The 22897-nt window shown below is 34.4% G+C and overlaps 1 protein-coding gene across 2 annotated transcripts in view; it reads right to left on the reverse strand.

Annotated features, from left to right (window-relative positions):
- The window catches only part of svp (COUP transcription factor 2), a 253462-nt gene that overhangs the window by 223840 nt on the left and 6725 nt on the right, over positions 1 to 22897 (reverse strand). For both annotated transcript variants that reach the window (XM_085818116.1, XM_085818117.1), the window contains exon 2: positions 10487 to 11017. In XM_085818116.1, coding sequence (XP_085674242.1) covers positions 10487 to 11017 — 531 coding nt within the window. The remainder of the gene's footprint in view (positions 1 to 10486; positions 11018 to 22897) is intronic.

Raw genomic sequence — 22897 nt, forward strand, 5'->3', positions numbered from 1 at the left:
GACATTTGATGAAGTATCGAAACACACTTTATTTACCAGTATTGTCAGGACAGCTCCAAAACACGTTTTACAGTCGTCGATGAACTACTATAAACACGCTGACACGATCAGTGACACAGCCTTCAGGCTATCACGGTGGAGACAGCCTCCTGCAAAGCACCCTACTCTGTTTTCTGGAGTACAGCTCCTGACTCTGCTTGGTCGTTCTCGGAACTCCACGTACTCTCGAGATTCTCCACGCTACAACTCGCGATGCTCTCGACGACACACAGAGCACAGCTCCCGACTCTTCAGCTCAGTCGTTCCCGGAGCTCAACACGCTCTCTCGACGATGCACTAACAGACTCCTTCGGTGAACTCGACGACCCACTCGGCACTCGCTGCCCGGCTGTCAACTCGATCGACTCCGCAGGGATTGACTCGCTAGACGAGACACCAACTCGATACTAACTCGCACTCTAGACGAGGCACACACACACATTGATACGCAGTCGCATGGACCTCCGACCTAAGGTTCTACACCAATCATATGTCCATGCGACGGAAAAGAATCTACCATCCACCGCAGGCGGCATTGACTGAATCAATGATAGTAATATTACAATGCTAAATTGACAATGTCATCTATATAATAATTGTTACATAATAATCCGTATGAAAAATAAATATACGATCAATTAATAATTACATTGTCATGGATAGGATCTATGTTGTGGAGAGTGGAACTTATATATTAACCAGTTTTTAAACCTATGTCTTCTTCAATACGTCATAACTTCATGTTCTTATCTACACACCTAATGATGTGTGTCCGTATTATTTTTGCACTTATCCACAGAGTAAGCCAGTCACATCAGTTCAGGCAGTTGATAGCTCCATAGCCCAAAGTATATGATGTTGTGTAAGCTATTCTATGTTCACTTTTGTTAAGTTCATCGTTCAAGTAAATACTACTTGTCCACTTACTGACTGCGGACCAGCAGGGTTTATATAGCTTTCAGCTTGTGTTCGAGAACATTCTGGGCTAAACCGGTAAGAATTCATTCCAGAAGGTTCTCCATCCGACCGTGGTATATCGCCAATTTTGTCGCCAAATTGGCGATTTCTCGCCAAATGTGGCAACCCTGCCTTCCCTTGACATTTTATGGCAACCCTAAAAATGCTTTGCAGGGAAGCTATCTTACCGCGCCTGTACATTTCGTAACAATTATATATATGTGCGTGTGTATTGATAGCACAACATATTTGAAGACCTGAATGTAATAACGTTGAGATGTAGATGCGTAAAAGTACTGATGGCGTAGATACTTGACGTTCAGAGCATCAATCCGTTTTGAAGAATAAACAGACCAGCCGGATAAAATTCTATATTTATAGAAATTCAGATTTGTGGCCACAATTCACTTGGCACTCCAATCGTGCCTGTTAAAAGAATATTTACAATTTTGATACTATACAGGCATAAACGATCATAGCAACACATAGATGACTGCAGCAAAGCGTCTGCCACGAGGAAAACATAAGCGAAAGAGGAAAGAGTGCCGCAGTAGTAATGCAGAGGAAAAGGGGAGGGAGTCGAAACGTTTCGAGTTACTTTTGTTTTACAATTATTTTGATTGGGCTAGAGACATCTGCATTAAGCGTTACGTAAGATCGCATGATTACCTTGAATGACTCAGTTTAGACTCATGGCGTTATTTTTAGACAGAGAGAGGAGAAGTTCTCAAATTAAATGAAAACTAAAAGTGACAATTAAATTTAGAAGTTTGCGTTGGTATCTTTTACCTTACACATATATAAAGGCTTGTTAGTTTTACTGCCTCAAAGACAACATGAGTTCATTATAAATTGCTATGACAGACGCTTGAACTTAATATAAAATACTACGCACTGCGAACTACACAGCTGAAGGTTGCAGTCACAAACCACAAACCACTGCCTTTAAAAGAAGTACCAAAGCCGCTCAACCGAGATAATGGTTAGTGACTCTGACTACCGTACCTAACGGTCCGGGTTCGAAGCCGAGAAAAGGTATGGATGTTTGTAAATGTATACTGTCTTTACGGCATAAGGACACTCAAAATTTGTGGCAAGCCGAAAGTCTTCTCGTGAAGTAGGTGGGGTAGGGAAAGAGGGGGTGGGACACCTTCATACTCGTTTCCTCGGGGTACTCTCCTTCAAATCTGGGGGTGGAAATGAGCTAAGTCGTACTGTCACCTGTCTGGTGTCCAAGGCTCTTGTCAACGACAGGCGCAATTTTGACTCCTTGCCACAGGTCAAAAAAGGCTCCTTGCCTTTTCTGACTCCTGACGAATTTCGTGGGCTTCCTCTGATTTCAGACAAGCGAGATTAATTGCAACAACAACAAGTATCCACACAATTTTGTTATGGTTTCTCAGATTTTGGGTTCTGTTTGCTTGGAAAGATGCTTCCTGGACAATTTTTAAGAACAATTTTTAAGAATTTTTAAGAATTCTCATATTTAAGTTGGACATTTGGAATACTAAGAAAATGATAAAGGAATCAACCTGGTATAACGAACTATGCAAGTGAACTCAGTCCGAACGAGGTAAGTTGCAAGGAAAATTGTCATATTTCTGTCACGTTTTGTTTGGTACAGTAAACAACAGAGTTTCGACATAAGGTATCTATCCTAGTACACACCTGTTGATGTGCCATATTTTTGTACAAAAAACTAGTAGATTTCCAGCTTGAATACAGAGGACCAAGAAGTTGTGCAGTTTTATTCTTTACTGATTCTGTTTGTGTGACGAGTGGGGTGCTCACAACTGGGCACAGAGTGCAATCTGCTGGAGTCTAGTAGACTCTGCACCTAATTGCCTCGAGACATGAATTTTCAAGACTTTTCTTTTTATCACTGACGTTTCGAAAATAAAAATTCTATTCCTCGACTATCGAAAATGAGTTCCCAAGGCATCACCAGATCAGGAAAACCTCTTCTGTCACAGCCCATTACGCCGACCGGGTCAAGTCAGGTTTTCTATATTCCGAGCCTGGCCTAACCATTATCGACATTAGATACGCCTGGCCGGATTCCAGGCAACTGAGAATTTAAACGTGGGATGGCCTTGATTCTCCCTAAGTTTGATTTTTTTTTCTTCTTTTTACTCTTTGTTTATTATTTTGAAAAAATCCATTTCATTACTGGGGGTCGTTTTCATTTAGCCAGACAACAGACTTCATGACCAGTGAACCGTAAGATAACCTCCAGTGTGACTGGTGGGAAAATAAGGATGAGCTGCGGCCAAATGTTTACAAAATAAGCTCATATTTTATAAACATCACGTAATGCAGAAGATGCCTTAACATTCAGAAGAGTTGCACAAGGACTGCAGAATGGTTAAATATTATTAAACACCATAGTAAGATGTTTGGAAACATTGCTAAATATCGAGCATCTTTTTCACCATCTATTTATATAACAGAGAAATTTGAATTTTTCTTTGTGTAGAAGCTCTTAAGATTCTGTCAATAATATCTAAGATATGTAGATGGTGACTATTTTTTATTAGTATTCTTAATTCTTCCCTTAAGGGTTTGAGAGAGCTTTCTTGAAGCAGAAGATAGTAAATACAATTTGGGAATTCCATTTTATATCAGCTTTTGCATTTATTTCTGTTTTGGGGAATGCATAATTTATTCAAAAATTGACTAGAGTTTAGCTCTTCCAAAAATAGCTAGACAAACAATCTAAGGTAATTTAAAATTTTTATAATTCGTATCATTTATGAAAAACCAAACACTGTTTGCAGTCTGCAAGAAAGCTCGCCATCCACAAGTTGCGTACAAGTTCGATATTCGTTAATCATCACTGTACATTAAAATTTCAGGTTCTTGCCGCGATACAACGGTTACTTTCTAATTAATTTAAAATTAGTATTTTATGATATTAAACTTCTTATTTCCCTTATAATAGCTTAGCACCACCTTAAGTAAATATTACTTTATACCGATTTAAAACACTGAAATCCACTAAAATTTACACTGCTGCAACCTAAACTGATTTTTGTATACAATAAGCCCTTAAATCTCACACTGGTTCAATTTTTGCTGATAAAACCAATAATTAATAAACGATTATTTAATAGAGTAAACTAAAACCTGAGAAGCTTTTATTGCCTCAGATAAATAACCATTAAGATAAAACAGTTTAAGGCTCCTATCAGAGTAATTTTATATCTCATTCATATAAATAAATTTATTAATTTATACGGAAATACTTAGCTTGCTTTGGTTTATGTGATTGCGGCAAAGCCTCGTGGGCTATCTGTCGAAGAGGAAGGATGCCTTCGTGGACAACCTTCTAAGGGAAACTGTCTCGTATACAATTACTCATGAGGAAAAACTACGAAAACGCTCACGCAACCAGTCCGTTCGAAGGATTCGAACTTCGGACCGAACTACCAGTGTTCAGAGGCTTTTACCGCTCGGCCGCAGGTCGGCCTGCGTATTTCATAAGCAATTTTTGTATTGACTGACGCGCACTGATATATGATAGCTGAAGCCGAACCTATGTGTTTTATGTAATTAAATACGGTAACCTGTATTTAAATACTTGAATCAATGAGATTCCGCAAGTAGTAGAAGCTAATTGTAATAAAAGGCGAAGTTTTTAGAACGTATTTTTAGAATATTTTAGGTAAATTTTATCTCTTACTGTTGTATTACTAAAGTTTAGATATTCATTTAATTCGAAGACGAAAACTCATCCAGCCTGAAAGTTTAAGGAAATATGGTTGATAATTAATGAAGTTTAATCTTGGTAATTACGGCAAAACATGTAAATGCTTTCTACCTTAGAAGAGCCATCTGACCGACATCCAGCGCTTAAACTGCTAGTATTCAGAGATTATAAAGTAAACAAAAAATGTAAATATAATGCATAGCATTTCGAGCCCTACAACAGACAATTCACTTTTGTATAATCAGAACTATGAATTAATATTATTCAAAATAACGAAAAATTTTACTAAATTAATACTCAACAGAGTAATTCACAGCATTCTTAAGTTATGATAGAATGTTCTACAACGTTTTACAACTTTCATTAATGAGCAAGTAACCCGAAAGCTTATAGCGGTATTTACATAGATGACACTACAATACTACAAATGTACAAATACTAATGGTAATACTACAAATGACAAAATCATACAACGCGCTTCTCTTTTTTGTAGAAGATACCACACAAACCTAAGAACCATTAACTGAAGGAAAAATATAACCTTAAAAATGAAAATGGCAGCCATCAGCAAAGTAACAGACAAATCACCAAACACTTCCATTTCGGCTTTCAACATATTTCGTCCAGAGATCGCGAAGGCGGTTTACTTCCCCCCAAACCTAAATTCATTATTAAAAGTTGCCCGATCTCTCTCTAGCATCTACATAAATTCTTCTTCCTTTTTATATGGCAGAGCCCCTAATCTCTCACAGAGGTGGAAGAATCTTCTCTCTGAATTGAAGAGGACGAGAAGAGACCACATCACTTCTCTCCACTTTGATGTCGTCAAGCCATGCGTCATATGCAAAATTCTCGTCTCTCCCTGGAGAAGATGTTAAAGAGGAATATTTATGACTTTCTGGAAAAGATTTTTATTTCTGGAGTGGTGGGTGTTTCCGGAACTCGCGATTTCCCTGTCCGAATTTCTGCCACTTCTTTCGCTTCATTTGAAAGTCCTTCAAGATGCATACGAAAGGCCACGAGTCCAGCAAAAGTAACAGCAAAACTTTTTTTTTCTTTCGCAATTTCATTGGATGTTACTTTTAAATGAATCAGACATGAAAAGTTGAAATAATTACGTTTAACATGGTGAGACTTGGAAGTGGTAAATGTATTTCTGAAAACAGCTACCGCTGGACATATACGGCTATGCTCATAAGATATGGAGATATTCAATGAACGGGGGAAAATCAAAGCTAGTAAATACCAGTCATGAGTCACACCGAAATATTAAAATCATCTTCAAAGAACGCATTCCTCGTTGATAACTAAATTAAATTATACTGTCAGCCACAAGGGATTTTAAAGAATGGCAGACGATGCAACAGCGAGCAATTACTACTATAGAGCTGTTATTTCTATTTATATCGGCACCGCATCGTACTTGCTTTTGGTATTATAATTTTTTGCATTATTTCATGTGATCTAACAGATCCTGAAGCTCAAAAAAGCCTGAAAAGTTTTTCATAAAAATTAAAGAAAGCAGCTTCTTTACTTTATGCCACTTACAAAAGGTTTCGCACATAAAGACGGGAGGGGGGGAGAGGATAAAGCATATACCAAAATCTAGTTAATATTCATATTCAAGTTACAAACAAGAGCGGGCCGCATTTTGCTACAGTCCGCTGAACAGCGAATATATTATCAGAATATTAAGATGATGATAAGGACAACCGCATTCGAATGTTGGCAAACATCAGCGAATGAACCAATCAAATTAATCTAAAATGTATTCCTTCTCATGTAACCCTTATCTATAAAAACAACCACATCAGAATGTTGACAAATATTAGCTAATGAACCCAACAACTTAAATCTAAAAATATATTACTCCTCATGAAACCTTATGTATGAGAACAACCACATCAGAATATGAACAAATATTAGCTAATGAACCCAATAAATTAATCTGAAAATATATTATTCCTCATGTAATCTTACGTAAACACATTATCTGAAATACAACTTCCTGACGAATTTATTAGGATGTAGCCACCACTATAAACCAAAAAAAAAAAAAAATATTCTTTTTTTAATGGGCCCAACAGGTCAATAAAATTTTAGCTTTCAAAAATTTTGGCTGAAAAGTTTTCCTAAGTTCTTATTATTTATTCTAAAGACGAAAGAACGCGAAGATTCGACTTTTCAAATCTCGGATGGCCCATCTCTAATTTTAAGAGGCATTTTAGGAAACTCTCTGTTGAAAATCGTTTTCATAAAATTCCCTATTTTATTTTCAGAAAAAGCTTTAACTAGAAGTACATGTCTAGGATTAATATAATATGTCAAGAATAGCCAACAGCCACTGTGTAAGCGTTTCCGAGAAGAGCTGGTTGGATTCCATAAGGTTTCTGTGAATTGTGCAATACAAGTATTATGTAAATATAAAAGTGCTTTTATTTAATTCAGTTATTCCAAAAAGAATATGCGTATGTGTTTTGTAACATGCGCAACTGCGTGGTACATGAATATATTCGAGATAAAAAGGATAATTAATATCTCGTGCACCCTGATAAAAAAAAACATGATTTTTCTGGCCTTTTTCTCTTTGTTGAAACTAAGATCAACTTCAGTACGTAGATCCTTCCGTTCCCTCAAATCAAGCAAATGGAAACGGAATACGTCGAGCTACAGATCCTCTTTCAGTACGATGGAGCACCATTCATTCCACTTTGCGGATCATGTGCGAAAGAGTCTGAGACGACAATTTCAAGGCGCGGTGTTTGGCGAAACGAACCTGTCTTAATGCCCGCTGGAAATCCAGATTTCATCCCACTAGATTTCTTCCTCAGGGATTTTGTAAAAAGTGAGGTTTTTCTAGACAATGAACTGATAATCTTACTCACTGCTGAGTCAGAATTATATAATTAATTGCAAGCGTTATGCCAAAGTATGGATTGAGACCAAAGTATGGACAAAGTATCGCCACGACTGACGTCATAGCGGACTGTACATCGCTATGACGTCAGTCGTGTTGCTAATGGCGCACATACAGTAGCCTATCTTTCTAAGTGGGTGAATTAAAAAATTAAAAAGTACTATAATCTACGTTACATAACGTATACTTCAATTCATTTCAAATAAAATACACTTCATGAAATCCCACCATTCATTCACGGAGATTCTATATATATGCGTAAATCTCTGGGGACAAGATATACATGTCTTGCACTAAATACATTAAGGGGGCTCATTCACTTTAAACCCCTTATGATCTTTGACTATGTGACTGTTGGAAGAGTTGGGATATTTTATTTAATTTAAAAGCAATTACTTCCAACGTTTTACAGCTGACTACATAACATAGCTGCTTTGGGAACTAGTAACTAGAAAGTTTGTTTTGCCACAAACATTTTTGTAATTTAATCCGCTTTGTGACAAAATTTTTCGTCATGTTTCCACTTTGCGCGCACGATATTTTAAAAATGGCTAATGGTACATACTTGAAATTGTATGGAATTCTTTATATGGGCACTATTTTCTAACTAAACCAAAAATTTGATTAATATTTTAATATTAAAAAATTTTTATGCACGATAACATTACAGATTTTTTTTAATAAAATACATTTTATAAACTCAATTCCAAATAAAATAAAAATTTAACATGAAATTCTTAGAATTTTTCGTTCACGGTAGTTTCCAAATGTTATAAAAGCGATATATTAAATATGGAAATAAATTATGCAAAAGAATGGTTTAAACTGTGCGCGTAAGGTGGAAATATGACGAAACATTTTGTCACAAAGCGGATTAAATTATAAAAATATTTGTGGCTACACAAACTTTCTGATTACTATTTCAGAAAGCAGCTATATTATGTAGTCAGCTGCAAAACGTTGGAAATAATTGCTTTGAAAATAAGTAAGTTATCCCAATTCTTGCAACAGCCACATATTCGAAGATCTTATGGGTTTTAAAGTGTATGAGTCCCGTTTAAAAAAAATGGCGGATGACAAATAACTGATAGCTGCTTTGTAATTAATGTCTAATATCTAAATTGTCATGTTTCCTGAAGCTAACCATTTCTGAAAATGAGGTAAGTTACGAATTTGCATTTCTCTGCTAACTGCTCTGTCAGGTGCAGTGCAAGATTTACGTATAAGGTATACAAGCTATAGCTTCTGGCCCCCGCTTTCTTGGGAGCCCCCCAAAACACCTCTAGATATTCGAAAATTATATCTGGCACTGACATATATTATCGAGACTTATAAAGTGCTCCATATCTCAGATAGTTTAGGGCAGGGGCTCTCAACCGGTGGTATGCAAGAGGAAAGTGTGGTACGCGAAGAAGCAAAGTATTTTTAACTATTCAATTCAAAAATTAAAACCCCAACATCCTGATTGAGTTTTTTTCTCTAACATTCGTAAATTTATGCGATCTGAAAGCTTTGTTCAAAAGTGCTGGTGTAACAGCTTTAAATAGTATTAAAATTTTGTAGTTTAAATAATTTAAATAGATGAACATTAAGGTATTTGTGAATGGCAATATTTGAAAACAGACTCGAGTGCCACGTATGACTCTCGCACGAAGAATGTAATTTATTTTTAAGTGTTAGAATATGTTTTCTCTTCTTGTTTGAATGTCGCCATTTTTTTAGTGTTAAATAAAAGTTATTGCTGTGTTCCATCATTGGAGTTGCTTCATTTCGCCAAAGAAGTATTACACTGGTGATAGTAGTATTTAAAAAATAAATAACCAAATGAAACCAAAGAAATCGCGCAAACTCCAAAAGAAAATGGCGGCGACGGATTACAAATTTTCACAAATAACGAATGAAGAATTGGATGATCTTATTACACCATCCGACAGTGAAAGCAGTCATAATGAAGAAGTTACAGCCCCTTTTCCTTTGAAGAAGTTAAAAAAGCCACATGAACTGTCCGATTTCGCAATGGACATTGAACCAAAGGAAGAAAGAAGAGAACTTTTACGAAAGAAAATTGAAAAACTCTGCGATTCTTATCGCCAAACTTTTACGGAGTTACCTTATATGTATGTATGTCCTCAGCAAAATTCACCGGATTAAAAAAAATGCATCACGTATTTATTGAACAGTAATAAAAATCCTTTCAGTTCACGTTTTCTTCCTTTTGATTACGAGTCAAAAAAATATTGCTTCAAGAGGAATTTGTTAATGATTTTTAAAACTACACAGGCTATCGCTAAATCGCAGCAAAGGAAACAAAGCCTTCGATAAGAATGTTTTCCACGCAGCATTTTCCAAAAGAAATCGGCTCGCATAATAGAAATAGCTGGATCAGTTTAACTATACACAGCAATTTCTTACCAGATCTACCACTGAAAAAAAGCACCAAGATCGTTTTTCCTCCCTTTTCATGCGCTTGTCTCTTACTCAAAAAAAGATGCAGGTTGCTCATAATTCAACCAATCTGAGATCAATATCAACCATTTTCACCATCATTAACATTCACAAGCTGGTATTCCTATATCTACTGGTAAAATCAGTTGTTCTGCACACACTAAACTTGTAGAAGCTAACCTCGCCAAAAAAATTGATTGTTTGGCATCACTTTTGCCTTTATATAAATACAGGAAATGTATGCAGCTCAGTCCGAATCACTGAAAATTTAACTTACTGAATAGTCAATATTTTAGGACTTTTACACTTCAACTACAAGTAATACTACATTTGGGTATCAAGTACCCAAATGTAGTACCTCAGACTTGTTAAACATAAGATAAAAACAGCACTGTAATAATATTTAAATAGTGACTTACCTGTTGTGAAGAGGACTATCGCTTTGAGGCAACTGTACTCTGCCGCATCTACATGCAGCGCTTTCAACTTTTCCACTTGTTCTTGGAAAATTCGTATATGGTCCATGAAGGCCACCACTCTGTCCGCAGCCATAGGGGACGCATGTAGTCCCGCAGCCGCTAGAAGGGGCGCCACATGCAGGGGCATGGAGCACTGAGAAGCGTTCAGTACGAAAAGTTCGCTCCAAACCAACCTCAAGAGCGCCACCTGGTCGGTCACTTGAAGGTCAGGGAAGAAAGGAATGTTCCTGGCCCACTCGACTGCGCTGAACAGCAGTCTCGCAGCAAGTTCGCAGATATTGTCGATACCCATAATGTTGTTGGGTTGCATACACTGGGCGTACCGCGACGGCGGGTAAGGCTCGGCCCGCAACAGCAAGGAGATAAAGCTGGACAGGTAGGAATGAGAGCCATTGAGAGCGTCGCCGTTGGTCAGTGTCATCTGGCCTGGGAGAGCATGTTGGCTTGGGGGGACCCGCCCCCTCTGTACCGCTGCGGGGGGACACAAGAGACAACATGTAGAGCCAAATTTGCGACACACTTCACATGTTACAAATTGCATTTTTTAAATCAGTTACTCTGAACGCATTCAGATTACACACATATAAGTAACAGTTCCATAACACTTCTTAAATACACAAAAGAAAATTCGCAAAACATTTTTCTTAAATCTCTATGTCACATACAGGAAATGAGTGTTAGAAAGACATCGTTATTAAGGAATAAATCAAAAGAGTGCAATGCTATATTATTTATCCAACAATATCAGTTGCAGGATCTAAGCTCCAACAGTTCTGAAGAAATCTTCTAAATCCGCACTGCATATTAATTGTGTTTTAGGAGAGAATATATTTGTTAAGTTCGTTTATAAGTAGCTTTTCAAAACATTTATAGGTATTTTATGAATTACATATGCCAGAAATTCACATTGTGCCTCGTATGGATCTTAAAAAGCAGAGTAACTCAAAAATGTTTATAAATCTTACTATGCACTTGTTCTAATACCTAAAGTACTTTGAGAGTAAAGAGAGCCAAAGTTACAAAAAAAGTTGCTTTCTTTTGCAGCCACTTTTCTATAACAATCTTAAAAATACGTAATATTTCCGAGTAAAATATTAGCAATTATAATACAACACCGTCACAGTACTACAGCTGTTACACGGATACAGAACAGAATTCTTTTGAAAGCCGCAACCTTATATTTGTTACATGTAATACAAAGCATCAGATTTAGTAACTGTTTTTTCATACATCATTAAGACAACATGGGGAATTTGAGGTAATTTTCATTATTTTTAGTACAGTTTCTAGCACTGAAAGAAACAGAAGGTTCCCTCTCTAATCTCAACAATGAAGGAATCCATGAAACTGAGAGAAACACAAGAATTAAACTTCTTTAAAGGAAAACTATAACATCGTTTTCTAGCATAATTTCTTCAAGAGAAAGCTTCTATTTGTTTTACAGCTTTGGTTGTGAAAGAAACATGGGGAAAAAAGCAACAGTTTTCGCAGGAGCTAATATTATCAGTCAATGTAGAGGTACTACTAATCACCGATTAAAGTAGTCTAAGCTCCAGTTCATGTCGGTGCGGTTGCTTTATCGCGAAGTCAAAGTGCAGACTGTCTATATAAACATGATGCCATTTCAACGGACAGCTGACTCATATTTTTCCTTCTTGATTTTTTTCACTTTTCTTGAGCATTTCCAGATTCTTACAGGAGAATATCATTCGCGATAACGTTTTTGCCTTTTGAGTTCATTGGTCAATTCCCTCAGCCGTCAAGTTTCATATCAAAAACTCATTTCAGAAGTCTTAAATAATGGATAATTCAGATACAGGAAAGTTATGCATCACAACTTCGCTTTGACCGTATGAATGACGATGAAGTAAAAACATGCAAAGAAGATATTAGACAGGAAAGGTTTTCAAACAAGTCAATACTACAAGTGCAAATTACTAGATAGAGAATATTAGTTCTAAAGAACAGAATTTTAAATTTCTTGGGTATGTTACTTTGAGAACGTCCCTGAAAGAATGTAGAATGCCATTTGGTAGTTACAACGTAAAATAACTTCTAATATTTTATCATAAAATTGTTCTTTGTTATTTCATTTATACAGTTCTCTTTGGTATTACTATTATCAATGGGGTATCAGTACACAGACAGTTTAAGATCACACTTCTAAGTCCTTTTTTATACAGAAAAACTATACAGGAAATTGAGGCTGCACATGAAAACTCATTTAGTAAACAGTTTCATTTGAACTGTGATTTTGTTAACTTTTCCGAATTGCGTTGTTTTTTAATTTGTTAACACCCAAATTAAAAAAATATTTTATTAATTTCACTGAAAATTTCTTGACTAAATAATATTAACAATAAATGTTTACAAACACACATTTGCAAATTTTCTCATTTTGCATCAAAAATTGACAAATAAAATTACTTGTTAGATAAGATCTACCACAGCTCAAAAGTTGCTAAACTATTTTTATAATCCAGTCTAAAAACGTTCAGAGAGTTTAAAAGAGAGTTGAGAGAGTTTAAATGTATTTATCACTAATTTAGTTTAATAACCACTGCAAACATTTTTCAATTATTATTTTCGAATATTATTTACATCACTATATAACTGGCGTAAAATTCCAAGTATACGTTAATTACTGACTTCTTAAACTGATTGATTTACTACTATCAAAGCTGTCATAACTACGTAAAGAAAGAGTAATAAAAATTCATATTGATAGTTTGTCACGATAGTTATAGCAAAATGGCATTAAATCACTCTCAAATTTGCAATCATTTAACAGGAAAAGATGGCTTCATGAAATTCGTAAGAACAGCATTTTTGTCCTCAGCAATTGAACAATATTTAGTCTTCAGGCAGCTGAGAAGCAGAAAAAGCTTTCTGATTTAATAATTTGTAAACAGCTGAATAAAATATTTCAGAAATATTTTCAGAATTGCTACAGAACCTTAAAAAAAAGTGACCTGCAATTTCACTGATAAAACTCTACAGCAAAAAGGAAATTTCAGTTTCCCAAATACGCCTTTTGAAAGTGAAGATACAGAATTGAAACAACTTTCTCAAACTGTTGCATAAAGAGAATACAATATAAATTTGTTAAAAATGTCTACTGGAATTCCTATGAGCATCAAAACAAATTAAGTAAATCTTCTTCAATATCGTTTCGAAACTCTTAACAGCTTTATATTTTCTGATTGAGAATGAGGTTTCTGCTAAATGCACGTCTACACTACTTCAGGAGACTAATAAAAAAAAATATAGTTTTTTACGTCTCATATGGCCTTTTGAAGTAATAGTTCAATAGCATAAAAGAATATTTTACTAACAGAACATTAATTAAAAACAGTGTCTCAAATAACAAGCAGACGGTTTGTTTGAAACTATATTGCTCTTCGAATGCTTAAATCAAATACCATAATCTTGAATTCTTAAAAAGCAATGTATCTTCAAATAAAAATGGTATTTCGTTGGTTGGCTGCAAATAATTTCATAGAATTCAGACGATTCCTATAGAAGTACAAGCAGATTTTAAGTTCCATAGCATAGTTACAACTAAAATTCCTTTTTTATATGACAGCGCCCGGAATTCTTAACTTTAATAACATGATAAAAACCTTCACCGTTGAAAGCAAATTGCTGTCATATGTAATAAACTTGTATCGATCAAATTGCCTATTGGACAAAAAAAAAAAAAATAAAATAAAATAAAAAAATAAAAAAGGACAAATCAACAAGCAGGTCTCTTTCTTTACAAGCTGGCTAATATGCAAAATGTGCCGCTGTAATTAAAAGACCGGTCGCTGACAGAATCTTCAAATGGATCCAACCGCTTTACTCAGGCGCTGTCCTGAGGCTCCCTGAAAAACAGCGGTGGCGGAAGAAAATAGTCCGAGGATTCTGCGCGCGGTTATCCTCTTCTCCACCCTCCAGCAGACGGTCGTCTGCGGGGTTGGTCGACAGGAGGTTCTTTTTCACTTTGCTGGCGCGGCGACAGCGCGAACGCCCTCCTCCCCCCTCGTCTCTTTTTACTTTTTTTCGTTGAGATATAGAAGGGGCAAGCGCGTTGTATTTTTAAAAAGTTTCTTTTCAGAAGGCATTCTATGTCTTCCGTAACACAGATTGTTGCCCCCTAATGTAATTGTTCTTTCTATTGAATTTGTTCACTTTGTTATTGTAGTGCGACGTGGGATGAATCTGCTGTTTATTTTATTTTTTTTTTATTTAAAATTAAATTTATTTTAAATTTAAGTTAAACTTAATGTCATTTTAAATTTTATTTTTTTTTCCTAATTTAAAAAATATTATTCTAGAATTCAATGTTTTGTTTACCGTAAAATTTCAAAATAACATTCAGAAACTTTGCAATGACAATTCAGAAGAATGTGACTTCGATTTTATTATCGTTATTGTTGCATTCTGCTTATGGGGGGGGGAGAACTATCAACCTAATGAAACGCTAATAATGTGTTACATGCTCACTTTCTGTTTTACACTTACACGCTATATGCGTGTAACAAGTGCCAAGAGAATTTAAAATGAATAAAATTATTAATAAGAATTCCTGAATTACGTTTTAATACGTACTCTTAGTTAGTTCATATTAGTGATTAAATGCAGCAAAAATAACTGTTAGTTCAAGTTGTACTTTGATTAATATTTGTTATAACTAATTGAATATTTTGGTCTGCTTTTTTCCCTCCTATCTGAAAGGCATTGCAAGTCTACAGCTAAAATATCTATGTTCTAGGCCAAAGAAATGTTCATACCATACAAAATTATGCAGAATTAAGATTTGAATTATCTCTATTATACTTGACGTCACAACAGATGCGACACCCCGGCAATGGTGCTTTCTCTCTCCCCCCTTTCTTCTTTTATATTTTTCCTGTTTTTATTCACGACATATTTAATTTTAAATTCTGAATAATTCAGAATAATAATATTTTAAACAAATAACTGGGAATGTATTAATGAATTAAATTTTCACTTATGACATCGATTCCGGATAATATGCAAGTTTCAACATAAAACAGAACCACATTTCTTGTTCCGAAACATTAACATGAACTACCATGGAATTCTCTTGAATGACGGTGAACATTTATTTTACATGCGAAGAAGATGAGGCACTAAAATATAAAATGCTAATAAACACAGCTAAAATGACAGTGGGATAAATGAATAAGGCTTTTAATTTCAGAAATATAAGAAGAAGGTAGATTAAAATAATAAAATTAATTAATTTCAATGTGTTAAAAAAGTATTTAGAGTGCGCAGTTTTGATTTAATGTGATTTCGATGTTAAAATCAATCAGCACGACTTTATTACAGAACAGAGTCATAGCTAGTGTTTTCAGCGCCCGGGGAAATTTAAGATTCCGCGCCCCTTTCTGTTTGCCAAGAAAGACTGGAAAATGATCGTAAAAAACTTTTAAAATTCGTTTTAAACAATTCAAAAATTGTTTAGAAACGAAAACAAAATTCTAAACTAAACAAAATTCTAAGATTCTGAATAAAACAATATTCATTCTACTGAAAAACAATTCATTCTAAAATTTTTTAACATCACTTTGGCGTCTCCTGAATGCTACGCTACGGATGTCTCCCTTGCCCCCCCCCCAGCTAAAAACTGTAACTGTAAAGGAATACCGATTCCCCATTACATAGATATTGCAATTCTGTGTGATTTGTATGATTTGTTTTAATTAATGCGTTAATTTTATGCTGAATCTTTCCTGAAATTCTACTATTTTGAACTACTACTATCCCCACCAGAAAATGCAAATGCGTTTAAATAATAAGATAGAATCTGAATTTAGTGACAAAGATCTCGTTACTTAGATCCTAAGTACAGTAAGTTTGGATCCTAATGGAATGTTGATTGTTAATGAATTAAATTTTCATTTGCAGATAAAGGAGAAGGTGGGTAGTACAGCGCACAGCATCTAATTTTTAATATTTGTGCTGAAATTAATTGGAATTACTGTTGATTATCAAGTCTCAAGCAGCAGAGGTTCAGTTTCGTTAGTCTTATGAACTGTAACTTTAAGATGAAGTACCATTAAGTATTTTAGTTGTTTTATGCGTTTGTTGTTACCAGTTTTGTGCTGTCGTGCTGAAGTTATGTTGGGATAAAAAGACGTCCATCAGTCTAGTAAAATTATTGAATGGTTTTTTGTAAGTAAAATTAAAGGGTAACCTTGCAAGGTTAGGTTAGATTTTGCGGCAAAGCACTCCTGAATAATATATCTTACAAGGTGGTGGTGGTGGTGTATTTAATTATGGCAAAGCACACTAGGGCTATCTGCCTAAGGAGAGGGATGCCTTCGTGGAGGACTTTCTAAGGGAAACTGGCTCGTATACACGTTACACATGGGGAAAACCACGAAAACGCCCATGCAGCCGGCCCGTTCGCGAGATTCGAATCTCGGACTGAACTCCCAGTGTTCAGCGACTTTACCGCTCGGCCGCTGGTGGGCCTATCTTACAAGGAGTGTCTTCAAACTGGCCCTTATTTATAAGAAAAAGCTACGAAAACTTTATGCCACCGTTTCGTACAAACGCGGAAAATAGAAGCCGAAAAAGTGCTGCTACTTATTTGCTTTGGTGACTTTTAAGCTATAATAAAATGGAATTTTTCCAAACTTATGCTACAGTTTCCCATTATTTGAATTTTGTGCAATGATAAATAAGTGTTGCTAAAGTAGTACTTATCAAAGGTCATCGGAGACATGCCAGTGTCAATAAACCATCAATAAAGGAAGCTTCAGTTCGAAACAAATCAAATTAACACACCGTATGCGGAGTCATATTACAATATTATACGGTATTTAATAAATAAGGAAAACAAACACCGCAAATTGATAAGCACAATCACTCCTTATGCAAAATGCATAACTATTTGAATTCCCTAATACCACTTATTAATTCAACTATATCGTAAATGCTATTTCTAAACATAGATATAGAATATACCGCGTAAAGAAAACGATCGCTATAATCTCATTACGCTAACTTAATGGCAACCGCTCCAAATTGGAATGATCTACCGACCTTTCGAATGAAACTACCATTTGCAATCGAGAGGTTAAACCCATGGGTCATCTCGTGATTACTGGTTTAGAATGGAGACGTGAACGGGAATATCATGGCCAGGCCGAGGGTCAAACCATTTCGAATTTGTCTCACAGTTTACCTGCTGTAAATTTAGAGGTGAATGGAAGGCGTGCAAAATGCACCTGTGTCTATATATATTCGTGTCAGATACGAAACGAATTCATTTAACACATCTGGAACTAATTTTATTTATACCATTCCTACAGACAATTTTTAGTTTTGGTTCGAAAACGTTCAAAACGTGACAGGCTTTGAATTTTATAAATTGAATTTATAACAAATTTAATTGAACAGATGTGTAACTAATGACAAAGATTTTAAAAAGGCGGAATTTTTTAAGATAGTTAACAACCTGAGGATAATATTCCTGTTTTGTATAAATCAAATATGACGTGAAATTATTTTTGCTACACTGTCTAATTTTGAATATCTATTTAAGATCAACAGAGCGGTTTACACCAGAACTTTTCATGCAGAAATGATTAACGTTTGCAGCTTTATCAAATTCTACATTAATTAAAGAACCTGTTCTAATCTAACAACAATACTTACGTTGCAGTCTCGATATCGTTCTATCCGCAAAACTTTTTTGTAAAGATAATTTGAATAATTACTATAATAATAGACGTATTATTAAATACTGGGAATTGTACTATTGGTAGTTATGATTGTACAGTCTAGATAAACACGTGAGACATTAATAATGGCAGATAGTTTTGATTCATCGTTTAAGTTTCAAGTGAACAACTTTGTTTTAATATTACATCACTGTGATCTTTGCTCCTTTACTGCGACAACAGTTGGGGTTTATCTCTGTAAGTTTTTTGTTGTATTATTACATGCTAGAAAACGAAAGCAGTTTGCGAAATAATCTAATCCTTCAAAGAAAAGGAGACTATGACTGCAAAAAGATTTTTAAAATACCAAAATATTTAAATGGTAAACCAAAAATATTATGACCAATTAAACAACAACATAAAATTAAATTTAGATACGAACTGCTGACGTCCTATCAACATAATTAGCTAATTAACAATCTGCGAGAAAGATTAACAACATTCATCTACGTTATTGTTATGATTACTGATCACGGCCTTTCTGATGTGTAGTCGGAGATTTTATTCTATTCTTCTGATCGAATATTTTCACGCTTTGTTTCTGATGATATATGATATATATATATAGTGTAAATCTTACATATTTAGTGTAAATCTTACATATTTAGTTACATATTTAGTGATATATATATAGTGTAAATCTACTCTTAAATATAGATATTTAAGAGACGAGCAATTATTTCTTTCACTGATGAATCCTAGAAAATACCTTAAACGATTTTAGGATAAGAATTGCATCTATTTTAAGAAGCAAATACACATCTGAATGCTCTTCTTCCGTTACGACTGACTAATGGCCATCTTCAGAACTTGTTCGAAATCGTCATCATTGTTAAAAATTGACTGTGTAATCATTGTGATCAAACACCGTCACCGATCTCATAAATGGCCCACCAGTGGGCCGAGTGAACCATTAGTATTTCAACTGGGTTCGAATCCTGGCAAATGGAGTGGCTGCCGGTGTTTCCTCCATGTTTTATGAGCCAATCCACCATAAAAATCCTCCTCCAAAGTAACCATTCCTTTATGCAGGAAGCGTAAACGTGTTTTTCCATAATCATAAAAACAAATCCAATCCAGCGTTCTTATTAGTTTGTATGATATTTTAAAGTTAAGATTTAAAATATGAAATATATAAGTACTTAAAACAACATTCTGAATTAAGACACAAAACATAAACAGAACTTGAAAATTGTCATGTTCAAAAACTTGAAAATATCATGCAGTTCTTGGATCAAGGAATTCTAGCGCATGATCTGACGTTTGGTCTCAGTTCCACTCTACTCGCAAAACAGTTTACAAGGATAATTTGAAACAAGCGCAATTTCTGGCTTAAAAACAACCCATGTTTACTATTTCATGAGTTGTTCCTAGAATACTGGCTCAACAGAACATGCTACGTCGCCCGTGGCGACAATGTTCATCTTAAACTAGCCGTTGTTTTCACAGAAGTTGGCCATCTCAAACATAAAGTCTGCCGAATAAAAATGCCAGTCCGAATAATTCAAAATGGGGTTGGCACATTTCAGTTCTACTCAACTCTACTCGAGTCCTCTAGAAATAAACATACCGAGGGGTGAGGCAACACGAGGGCCCATTCGTGACCTACATCCCTTCCCCGCCAGTTAAATAAACAAACACTCACAGAACGCTCTCTTCAGGGACAACTTAGATCCCATGTGATGCAGTACTCAAAACTGCTTCTGCATGAAATTCAACCAAAAGTTCAACGTTTCCAAATATTTCTGTCTGTATAATGAATTCGGTTTATATGATCTTAATGCCTCATTTTCAGATAAAATTAAGCAAATATGCTTGCATTTAACCCAGAAGTCGAGAGAGCTATCGAAGATAACAATATAAATTTTTCTTAATATACGTTTTTGTAAATGTTATGTTGTGATGTAAAGCTGGTTCGATACCAGAACCGTATTCGGGAATTTAAAATTAACACATCATTACGTATTTTTATACATAACCATAACATAATGCGTTTCGGCAGAATTTCAGAAAATGTATTTTCATTTCATCTATTAAAGAATTGATTTGACAGTCTCTACAAGCGTGAAAATAAATTGTATTTCATGGTTTAATAAGCTTTGATACACTTAAAATGATAGCCGAAATGTTGAATTTCAGTGCAGGTTTTTAAAGGAAATTTTTGGAATTTATAATAAACATATTTTGCTTTTTTTCGTGATTTTTTTTTTTTTCTATGAACGCTCACGAAATGCTCCGGAATCTGTTCTATTAACACAAATTTTTAAGCATTTAATTAAATTTGAAGTTAATACAAAACGAACCCAATTATAAATTTATTTTCACTTATTCATTTTGTCTAATGAGATTTGGCAATTATTATGACGTCAAATTTTCCCAGCATTCATTTATAGATGTGAATAAGCTCTACAACAGGGAAATTTATTATATTTTCTAGACAGCAAAATATACTATGTAACTGTTTCTAAAACACTTTTGAACTACTATTAAAAATAAAATGATTACTAGTTCTATCTGAATAGTTAAGATAAAAATAAAAGCATAACATACTTTATATTTTTCAGCATAAAATATCTCTTGCGATTAAGTATCTAAAATATCGCTTCGTTTATTCGAATTTAATTCAAAATAAGTTTACCTACAGAAAATCATAAATAATTTAAAAACAAACTCTTATCTTACTAATTTTCTTACTATTCAAACTATTACGTCAAAATGATGTTAATAGTGATATTACGTTACATAACTGGCATACATACAGACAAAATAGTTATTATAATAATAGCATTATAAAATAGATATAGCTGTACATACATAGCATAGCTGTACATAATAGCATTATAAAATAGATATAGCTGTTCATACAGAAAAGTTAAACATGGCTGACTTTATTACTTTATCTTTTTACTTATTTATTTATCTTTTGGTTACTTTTTCTAAAGGGGCGGATATTTTTTTGACACTGGCATGTTATTCATCCAAGTACCTACTTCCCCTGTAACCTTGTTATTTTAATTCAAAAAACGTAGCGTAACCTAATATAATACAAAAGGTCATTTCATTTACACGAAATTAAGCATACGTTAGAATTGTATATTACTTATAGAACCGTATATTACACTAAGTCAAGTTTTAGCCAAACCTGGAAAGGAGTTCAACAACATTTTTTAATGTGTATCAGCGCTACATCACCAGCCACGTATGTATTTATGTAAATGCGCTGTTCGGTGCATGGGTGGGAAAACAAAACTGTTACTAAAAGCGGAAAAAAGGAAATTTAATGCACTAATATCTTCTGCATCACTATACTATATTTCTGAAGACGGGATCTTGATATTATATTTTCAATTTCCGTTAATTGCTGCATTTCACAACAAGCTCCCAGCGACAGATTTACTAGCTTTCAAGAGGTACCTAGTAAAAAACCAACGATGAAGGGATAAAACAACTCTTCTCCAGTCATACGGTACTGATCTGAGTCACCCATACACATTATCCAATCAGCTCTTTCGTCTTCAAAATTTTGTCTCATTCCTTAGAACTTAAGAGTATTGATCTTCGAACTTAAGAGTAGTAATCCTTAGAGATTAGTATCATAATAGTTACTATGTAAAATTAACAATTAGTGAGATAATAAAAAACGTTGCTGTGAAGAGGAGATAATGCATATGATAAAAAGGCACATGAAACGAAGAACACTCGCCACTCATTATCAAAATCCAAACTCATTATCAAAATGCAAAGTGCAACATCCAAATTTAGATTCGAAAAAAATATAATTAACAGTATAAATGCTATTTTAAGTACCACATTAGAAATGTAACCATCAACTAGTCTTTTGGCTCGAAGAAATAGTATGAAGAGATGATAGAGAGATGAATAGTATTTGTGCAAATTAGGAAATTTGGAATGTTTAGTACTTGTGCAAATTAAGTGTCCTCCACACTTCTACCTAATAATTTATCTATATTTTGGATGAAATTTGTATTATTAAAGCTCTTTTATTATTTTTTAATGGTATCACGTACACAACAGGTTTTTCTAATATTTCACGTCGACTGACAAAATAAGATAGCATGATTGATTTTTAAGCTTGCTGACAAGTAAACAAAAACAGATTCTGACAAGTAAACAAAAAAAATTCAGAGTTTTCTTCTTCGTTAATTGTTATAAAACCTAATTACTCCACTCAGCAACAGAAATAGTAGCACTCAGCAAAGTAATCAAAGTATATTTCCTCTTCTGTACGCAAAGTAAAAAAAAAAAAAAAAAAATTATTACGATTTTAATTACCTGCTTTTTAAAATAAGCGAAATTTTCATTTACAATTGAGTTACATGACGAACACCTTGTCCATTTAAAGTATAGGATAATTCATTAACGTAGTCAATGTACTTCGAAACACCGATCACAGACGAAGTGCTAAATAATAAATAATACTTTTTAAATGAATTTCTTTTTGCCGATTATGAAGAAAAGATAAAATCCTTGTCAGCATACAGTTTAGGAAACTGATAACGTATTCTGTTTTTTTACATAAAAGTTGATGCATTATTAATTCATTTACGGTAGAAAAATTTGATTTCTGTAACTGGCAACAGCCTAGAAA

The sequence above is a fragment of the Stegodyphus dumicola genome, chromosome 6 (assembly GCF_044657685.1).
Source record: "Stegodyphus dumicola isolate Sdum_Otavi_A_Nest chromosome 6, ASM4465768v1".
NCBI classification, from domain to species: domain Eukaryota; kingdom Metazoa; phylum Arthropoda; class Arachnida; order Araneae; family Eresidae; genus Stegodyphus; species Stegodyphus dumicola.